Source organism: Emiliania huxleyi, assembly GCF_000372725.1.
Source record: "Emiliania huxleyi CCMP1516 chromosome Unknown EMIHUscaffold_15, whole genome shotgun sequence".
In the NCBI taxonomy this organism is placed as follows: domain Eukaryota; phylum Haptophyta; order Isochrysidales; family Noelaerhabdaceae; genus Emiliania; species Emiliania huxleyi.
In genome coordinates, this window is record NW_005201092.1 from 1,221,258 (window position 1) to 1,230,530 (window position 9,273).

Here is a 9,273-nt window from a genome sequence, read left to right on the forward strand (position 1 = left end):
AGCCTTTGGACACATATGGCCCACCGCATCGGCTCCCGCCTCTCGGGCCTCTCGCCAGAGCAGCTCGTCGCCTTCATCGACGAGCAGGCGCCCCTCTGGAGCGCCGCCGCAATGCGCGTGGCGGAGGAGCACGCCGCACGCGTGGAGCAGCCCGAGTGGATCCTCTCCAAGGTCCTCCTCTCGCCGGACCTCGCCCCGCACATCCTCGCCCAGCTGCCGACCAAGGAGCACGCCGTCAAGGGGACGTGCCGCCCGTGGCGCCGCGGCTGGAAGGAGACGCTGAAGAAGCGTGAGAGGCCGCGCCTGCTCGCGGTCGGCGGCCAAGACGTCAAGCAAAAGGCACCGGTACTCCAGCAGTGGATAAAGGAGACCATGGTCGGGACGTGGCAATCCGGCGAGGCCACGGTCACCTTCGGAGTGGAGCTCTTCAGCTGGACCACCGCGCGCGAGGTGCCGGGTGTCGGTTTCGTCACTCTCAAGCTAAGGACGTCGAGCATCACGTCTGCGATCTTTGACAAGAAGAGCAACGTGCTCAAGATCCGCGGGATGGTAGAGGTGCCGATGGACGCGCTCAACCACTGGTACGACTCCTTTTCCAAGCCCGGTGTGCCCCTCATTGCCACACACCTTGCGCGCGCCACACGGGCCCACTTCCTGCCCGCCCGTCTGTTGCAGGCTCGCCCAAGGGCTACCTCTGCCTCAAGTTCCAAAACTGGTGGGAGTTCTCCGAGGTGATCAAGGCGGTGCCGCGGCTCAAGGCGAGGGTCACCTTCCAGAACGGCACTCTCCCAGCAGCAACTTCGAGGCGCGGCAGCGCGTGATCCTCGACGACATGTGACACGGGCGGGCGACCCTGAGATCGGTCATGTGCCGCGTGCTCTACACTGGGCGGGCACTGTCGCGGCTGCGGCAGCGAGTTGCAGCTCGAAACAGCACGCACCGCCCGGTCCGCGCCGCTACCGCTCTACAAACTCTACGTGTACTCAGTGACAGTTCCGACGGCGCCGGGTCGTGTTTTGTTTTCCCCTCGCTTAGTTCGTCGAGATACACACGAGAAGCGAGATATATAGAATATACGAGAGGCGTGAGGTGTGACACGCCGGTCTCGCTGCGTGCAGTGCGACGGTCGACGCAACGACGGAGTGTCGGAGCCCCCACACGAAAACTCGTTCTGAAAACTCTCTCCCCCTGCACCCCCTCCCTCCCTCCCACCCTTTCCTGTGCGAAGAGCGCGCGCTTAGCCGCCCTGGGCGATCTCGCGCAGCCTACTGTGCGGCTGCCACAGCTGTGACAGCGATGGGCTCGCCCTCACTGGCCCTCAGTCACTTGTGCTGCGGCTTGTGTGAGCGACACTGCTCGGCGACTGCCGGCACACTGTGAGACTGCAATCCAAACTTAAGTTTGTTCCTCGCCCGCGCAGTGTGCGCAAGCTCAGGACCGCAAACTGCGGCCGCGCCGAGCCGGTGCTACTGGGACCCGCGGCCGTGCCGAGCTAGTGCTACTGGGACCCGTGGCCGTGCCGAGCCAGTGCTACTGGGATCCGTGGCCGTGCCCGCTGTGCCTGCGGACGTCGGCCGAGCGTCGGCCGAGAAAGATCGCTTCCTTCTAAGGACTCGAAATCGCGCTCTCTCCCAACCAGTCGACGCCGGCTCTCAGTGAGTACATTTAAAGTTTTGCTTTGGTGGGCCCCAAGTAAACTTGTAGCGGCCTTGCTCGTTCGTCAAAGACGGTGCATCCTCGAGTAAATTTGTACTTGCCGTGCTCGTCATATATGTCCTTCCGTTCCTCTGTTTGAATGCACTTTCTCTCCTCTCGCTGTTTCACCTCCTCCTTCCCCTTGTCACTCTTCTCTCCAGCCTGCTGCATCGCTGACGAACCAAACTTTTAATCAAACTTAAGTTTGTCCAGTGTCGGGGATGAAGAACCATCCTTCCTCCCTCCCCCCCCCCCCGCATCCCCCTCCCTCCCTCCCTCCCTCCCTCCCCCCCGCACCCCCCTCCCTCCCTCCCACCCTTTCCTGTGCGAAGAGAGCGCGTTTAGCCGCCCCGGGGCCCAAAAATCAAAGGTGTGTGTCGTGTGAGTCTGGGGGCGAGACCGCACCAGACGGTACCAGCCTGAGCCTGGAGCGGCTGCCTGAGCGGCTCGCCCTCTCTCTTCTCCCGTTGCACCTACCTGCCATGTCCATCTCCAAGTCCTTTCGCTACCAGGCCGAGTCTAGCGGGCTGCACCCAGACAGGTCGCTCTGCCCCTATTGTGGAGCGCGAAAGCGAATGCACGTCTGCCGCTGGGCGTGGCCGAGCAGCCGAAACAGCAGCAGAGCCGTAATCAGTGCGGCATCGCCTGCAGCTGCCCAGGCACACAGCGGCGGCAGCGTCCGCATCAACCTGTCCGAGCTTACGCCTGCTGTTCCCGAGGCTGCCGGCCATTCTCCGGTCGAGTCGGACTGGCTCAGCGACGGGCCTCGCGTTGGGGCTAGGGTGCTGCGGCGCCTCAAGGGCCACGGGCACGTCCATGCCGTGGTTCAGCTCTACCTGCCGGCGGGCGCGGATGACGAGCCCGCGCTTTGGCGCATCCGGCATGCGGACGGGGATGAAGAGGATCTGGTGCGCACACCCAGCCTCATCGCCGTCAGCACCGCCTCGTCGCTGCACCGCCCCTCGGGACCGCTATGCCTCACCCTCCCCTCGCCTCCGCTCGCACAGGAGGAGTACGAGCTGCTCGAGGCGCTGCAGCGCTTCGCCACCAGTCGTGCGGGCAGGGCCAGGGCGGCGGCGGAGGCGGCGGGTGGACACGCGCGGGTGGCGGGGCAGGCGGAGACGTCAAGCTCGGGAGGGCCAGTGCGGGCGGCAGCGGCGGCAGGGGTTGCGGACGACGCGGAGGGAGAGACGGCGGAGGAGGCGGAGGCGGAGGCGGGCTCAGCAGGTTTTACCGCCTCGCCGCCGCCTCCGCCGCCTCCGCCGCACAGGGAGGCTGCACCCGCCGCGCCGCTCGTGACAGAGGCGGAGGGGCTACGCTTGCACCTCTCCAGCAGCAGCAGCACCGGGTACAAGGGCGTGCGCGCGGACAGGAGCCGCTTCAAGGCGCAGCGCAGGGTGGGTGGAAGGCTGCTCTCCATCGGCACCTTCAACACGGCGGTGGAGGCGGCGGTGGCGTGGGCGCGTGCGGTCGGCGAGTACCAGCCTCCGACGGTGGCGACGGAGGCGGACGGGCTGCGGCTGCACCTCTCGAGCAGCAGCAACGCCGGCTACAGGTGCGTGTTCCAGCACGCCTCTGGCCGCAGGAGCCGCTTCCAGGCGCAGCACAAGGTGAACGGACGAAAGGTCTCCCTCGGCTACTTCGACACGGCGGTGGAGGCGGCGGTGGCATACGCGCGGGCGGTCGGGCAGACGGAGGCGGCAGGCGCGGCGGAGGAGGGCGACGAAGTAGGCGGCGAGGAGGAGGGCGGCGAGGAGGGCGGGTGGAGCGGTGGCGGCGAGGAGGAGAGCCACTTCCAGGTGGGAGGCCGCGTCGCTGTACAGTACTCTGACGGCGCCTTGTACCCGGGCGAGGTCGTGGGCTTTGACGGTGCGTCGAGCCTGTACTCGGTGCGGTGCGACGACGGCGAGTTGCTGGAGGACGTCTCGCTGCACGAGATGCTGCGAGAGGTGGGAGAGGGCGAGTGGGAGGAGCAGGAGCGAGCGAGCGGGGAGGGGATGGAGGTGGAGGAGGCGGAGGCGGCAGCGGGCTCAGCAGGGCCTCCGCCGCACAGGGAGGCTGCACCCGCCGCGCCGCTCGTGACAGAGGCGGAGGGACTGCAGCTGCACCTCTCGAGCAGCACCAGCACCGGCTACAGTGGCGTGCGCGCGGACAGGAGCCGCTTCAAGGCGCAGCGCAGGGTGGGTGGAAGGATGGTCTACTTGGGCTCCTTCGCCACGGCGGTGGAGGCGGCGGTGGCGTACGCGCGGGCGGGCGGCGAGTACCAGCCTCCGGCTCCTCCGACGGTGGCGACAGAGGCGGAGGGGCTGCGGCTGCACCTCTCGAGCAGCAGCAGCACCGGCTACAAGAACGTGGGCAAGCTACCCTCTGGCCGCTACCAGGTGCAGCACAAGGTGGGCGGAAGGCAGGTCTACTTGGGCTCCTTCGCCACGGCGGTGGAGGCGGCGGTGGCGTACGCGCGGGCGAAGGCGGGAAAGGCGAGAGGGCCAGAGCGGGCCGCGGAGGAGGCAGGGTCGGCGGAGGGCGCGGAGGCGGAGGGGATGGAGGTGGAGCAGGCGGAGGAAGCGGAGGCGGAGGGCTCAGCAGGCGGGGAGAAGGGAGAGACGGCGGAGGAGGCGGAGGCGGGCTCAGCAGGTTTTACCGCCTCGCCGCCGCCTCCGCCGCCTCCGCCGCACAGGGAGGCTGCACCCGCCGCGCCGCTCGTGACAGAGGCGGAGGGACTGCAGCTGCACCTCTCGAGCAGCACCAGCACCGGGTACAGTGGCGTGCGCGCGGACAGGAGCCGCTTCAAGGCGCAGCGCAGGGTGGGTGGAAGGATGGTCTACTTGGGCTCCTTCGCCACGGCGGTGGAGGCGGCGGTGGCGTACGCGCGGGCGGTCGGGCAGGCGGAGGCGGCAGGCGCGGCGGCGGTGCCGGCGGAGGAGGGCGACGAAGTAGGCGGCGAGGAGGAGGGCGGCGAGGAGGAGGAAGAGGCTGTGGAGGCCAGGGAGATGGAGGCGATGGAGGCAGAGGAGGCGGAGGAGGCAGCGGCGGCGGCGGCGGAGGAGGAGGAGGGCGCAGAGGGGGCGCCGGAGGAGGAAGAGGCGGCGGAGGCCGCAGGCACGGCGGCCGTTTCCGCCGCCGCGCCGCTCGTGACAGAGGCGGAGGGGCTGCGTCTGCACCTCTCCAGCAGCAACGCCACCGGCTACAAGGGCGTGTACGAGCACTCTGGCCGCTTCAAGGCGCAGCGCAGGGTGGGTGGAAGGCTGGGCTCCATCGGCAAGTTCGACACGGCGGTGGAGGCGGCGGTGGCGTACGCGCGTGCGGTCGGCGAGTACCAGCCTCCGGCTCCTCCGACGGTGGCGACTGAGGCGGAGGGGCTGCGTCTGCACCTCTCGAGCAGCGGCGGCACCGGCTACAAAGGAGTAGCGCGGCGCCCCTCTGGCCGCTTCTCGGCGCAGCACTGGGTGGACGGAAGGCTGGTAGGCCTCGGCTACTTCGACACGGCGGTGGAGGCGGCGGTGGCGTACGCGCGGGCGGTCGGGCAGGCGGAGGCGGCAGGCGCGGGAGGGCCAGCGCGGGCAGCAGCGGCGGCGGGGGAGGCGGAGGCGGGGGAGACGGAGGAGGAAGAGGCTGTGGAGGCCAGGGAGATGGAGGCGATGGAGGCAGAGGAGGCGGAGGAGGCAGCGGCGGCGGCGGAGGAGGAGGATGTGCCGCCGCAGGCCGAGGGGTTGCGTTTGCACCTCTCCGGCTGCACGGGCTCCGCTGGCCTGGCTGCCGGCTCTCCGTGCTGGGCCAAGCTACGCGGCTCGCCTTGGTGGCCTGCACTCATCAGCGCGGAGGAGGGCGAGTCGGTGCGGGTGCGCTTCTGCGGCACGGGCAACGTGGCGACACTCGAGCGCGCGAGCTGCATCAAGTCGCTCCGCGAGGACGAGCGCCTCTTCGACGCCACGCGCTGGGGCAAGGACTTTGGGCGGCCAAAGTGGAAGCACCTTCGCGCGCCCTTTGCGAGTGCCGTCGCTCAGGCACTCGAGGTCGAGGCGGCCCTCCCGCATGCGCCGCCGGGCGCGCTAAGCCGAGGACCGGCCGGAAGCTCCGCAGACAACGCGAGGCGGTGCGACGAGCGGCCGCCCAAGCGTCGTCGCACCTCGGCTGCGCAGGAGGCGGTGCAGATGGTGGCAGACCTGGAGACGGCGGACGCGGAGCTCGACGCGCCGCCTGTGCGGAGGTGCGCCGTCACGCTCGACCGCTGCTTGCCCAGCAGCGCCAACCGCGGCGCGGCCCCTCCTCGCCTCGGCATCGGCGACGGGTGGGCCGCCTCGTAATGTTGTTCAAGTGTTCACCCCAGCCCATAGGCAAAGCCGTACGTAAAATGGCTAGCGGGCGAGCTCTAAACATTCACGTCTACAAAGTATTCGGGCATTCGCGAAGGTTGGTGTATGTGCCGCGCCGCGTCCCTACGGCATCGAGACCCCGCGGTAAACCATTGTATTATGCTCGCCCTGCTTCTCGCCCCGGTGCGCCAGTGCAACCATCAGCGGATCAGCGTCAGCCAGACCCGCGTTACCTCCCTCAGCTCGAGAGCTCTGCCGCACGCTGGGTGCAGCTTGTCCTTTGCAGGTCCCGCGTTTTCGCCCGTGCTGCCCACTGCACGGCTCGGCAGCACTGCTGTGAGGCCTCACTGTGCTGTCGTGGCGAGTTCTGGGGCCATGATAGGGTCACAGTGCGGCCCGGTTGTGGATGCAGCCCCGGTCGTGTTTCGTATGAACTTCGTTTCTTTTTGAAAAGGTTCACCTCCGCATGGAGGACCGCCCTTCGGGCACCATCACGCCCTCCGGGCATACTCCGAACTCCCACACGCCAATACACGCGCGGCCGGCGCCTCTCATGCCCTTCTCCAGGCACACCGCGTGAAAACTGCGCGTACGTCCCCGCGCGCACGCAAACACGCGCAGCGCCATTTCAGAGCTGTGCCCATGTGCGTCTGCCCTGTGCTGGCGCCCCATGGCCGTCCCGCGCCGCCCGCACCAGCTGCGCGCCCCTCGCACTACCAGAGCAAGCCGCATATCCACTCACGCCGCGACGCGCGCGCCGCAGCATAGCACACCTGCGCCTTTTTGCGCCCTGTGCAGGCTCTGCAGACTGCTTCTGGCATCTCATAAGCGGCTGTACCAGGACGCGCCGCGAGTGAGACGCAGATCCGGCACCGCGCAGGCGCGCACGCACGCCCGCACGCGCGCGCGCGCGCGCGCGCGCGCTTCCGCTCTCTGCTGCACAGACTGCCAGCCTGCACACACAGCATACAGCACCATGTGCACGCATACGCCTGACGATGCAGCCCGCACTCCACAACAATAGCCTGCCTCACGCCTCACCACGCCACCCCGCGCTCACACCGCCAGCAGCCCGATCAGAGAAACTGCAGCGCGCGCCTCTGCACGCCTGCAGTCTCTCTGCACTCTGAGCCTTCTCAATCCACCCCGCCGCCGCGCCTCCCCAGGCACACCGCAGCGAAGATGTGAGTCGAAGTATTGGATATCGGCCGAGCCTGCGCCTGCCGCACACAGTTCTTTTTACTGCCAAAGCATAAAAAGAAAAACACGAGGGCGACTTGCACTTTGGTCTTTGGACTTTGCACTTTGCACTTTGCACTAAGCGCAAATTTTACGTATGTGCATAGTGCAAAGAAAAAACACCGGAACCCACTTCCCCCCTCCCCCCCGAGAGCGACGACCAGCAGCAACGACCTAGAGCAGCGTCCTGCCGAGTGTGTGTAGCACCGACGCAGACGCACCCCAGGCACTACACTACGACGGCTAGGCAGACCTCACCAGTCCGATAAGGATCAACTGGAAGGTTGAACCTCGAGCTTAGACAGAACGGGCGCGACAGACTCCAGGGGAGATCACGCTCTACTCGGGGCACCAAGGAGGAAAACCGAAACCGTTTGGGTGCCCAACAAAAACCCAAACGCCACAGCCTAAAAGTCACACCTCCCCCCCACGTCCCCCCCCCCTTGGGGACGTAGCGCACGCCCTTACTCGGAGAGAGTGGGGGGGGAGGGGGGGTGGGGGAATAGGAGGAGCCAACGAGCGCGGAGTAAGGTCCACAGTAGAGAGGCCGGCATTTAAGGCGTAACTTCACCCTCGCTCACCTCGAGTATATCTAGGCGCCCTGGTGCAGTCGGTCTTCGGATCAGCGGCCAGCTTCCCATCTAGGGCAGGGAACCCCCAGCGACGCTAGTGTGGCCTACGGTAGCCATAGCTTGTACGCGATCCCGGGGCAGGGGGGTGTGGACTCTGGAGCTCCAAGAGAGGATAGAGAGAGGACCTGCAATTTTTTTTTTCGTATGAACTTCGCAGGCGGACGTGGGCGCCCGCACGACAGTGCAGCTCGTCAACAGCCACAACGGTCGTCAGCTGTCTGCCGGCGCCGACAGCGTGAATAACACCATCCGCGTGAATGCTACGCGGGCTGCACGTGCGCGTTTGCGGGCCTGTGCCGACAACGTCTCGCTCCTCTTCTATAGCGACGAATGGGTCAAGGGCGGGCCCGTGCCGGACAACGACGCGCGGCTGGTCGCGCTGCTCAATCAGATGAACAATAGCAAATGCGTCGTGCCGCCGCCCTTTGGCAAACTAAAGGCGTTCAAGCTCTCGGAATCACTCGCCAAACGGCACCGCAGCGGTGCGATCGTCGACGTATTTCGGATCGCCATGGAGGACCACAGCGCCAGGGCGGTGACTACATCCAACGTACATCACACCGACTCGTTGGTCGATAAGCCGGCGCCAAAGGAAAGATCAAAGGCGTTCAAGTTGCCGTCGGCAGGCTTCTACGCTGTCCACGCGGCGCTTTTGCTCTGCAGCTCGGTGTCGCTCTTTGGCTTTCAGGACAGCCCCCAAAAGACCTTTCACTACTGGGGCAACCAATCAGCACTCGACGCCTCCGGCAGCAGACGCTTCCACAACTTTGAAGCCGAGCACGAGTACTATCAGCGCAGGCTGAAGGACAGCGCGCGCGTGTGTGTCGCACAGGGTTCGTGTATCGTGATTTCACATGGAAACAGCGAATCGATTTCACTTTCACTTTCACTTCACATTTCATGTGAAACGAAATTTCACTTTTCCGCGAGCGAGTGTGAACGTGACGGATGCTCCCACCGAGTTCCGACACTCTGACACTCACTTCACACTGGCGTGCTGTGGGCGAATACGGTGCCGATGGTGGGATGAACTCTCTCTCAGCAGGCGAGTATTGGGAGTATTTGCAGTCGAGAGTATCATTCTCGACGCATTGGGAGGGCGGCCGCGGCGGTGTAGGGGCGGCGGCGAGCTCCCGGTGGCAAATACTCGCCTCACAGTCCAAGATGGCGGCTCGCGCCCCCGGCCGTGCTCTGGCGTGCCTCTCTAGTCCCGCCTGCCACCCAGATACCGAGGGCGGGGCGCACTCTTCGACTTGGGCTATTATCTGGCCTCGGGAGGGCGGCCGCGGCGGTGTAGGGGCGGCGGCGAGCTCCCGGTGGCAAATACTCGCCTCACAGTCCAAGATGGCGGCTCGCGCCCCCGGCCGTGCTCTGGCGTGCCTCTCTAGTCCCGC

At 66.5% G+C, this 9,273-nt stretch overlaps 1 protein-coding gene across 1 annotated transcript; it reads left to right on the top strand.

Annotated features, from left to right (window-relative positions):
- Window positions 1–15: 15 nt before the first annotated feature.
- Window positions 16–8,696, top strand: EMIHUDRAFT_98774 (hypothetical protein; the record flags this gene model as incomplete). The annotated part of the gene is made up of 5 exons (XM_005786773.1): window positions 16–604; window positions 676–764; window positions 2,355–5,983; window positions 6,807–6,861; window positions 8,037–8,696. Coding segments are annotated over 5 exons (5,022 nt in total), but the record flags the coding sequence as incomplete, so codon positions are not given.
- Window positions 8,697–9,273: the final 577 nt, after the last annotated feature.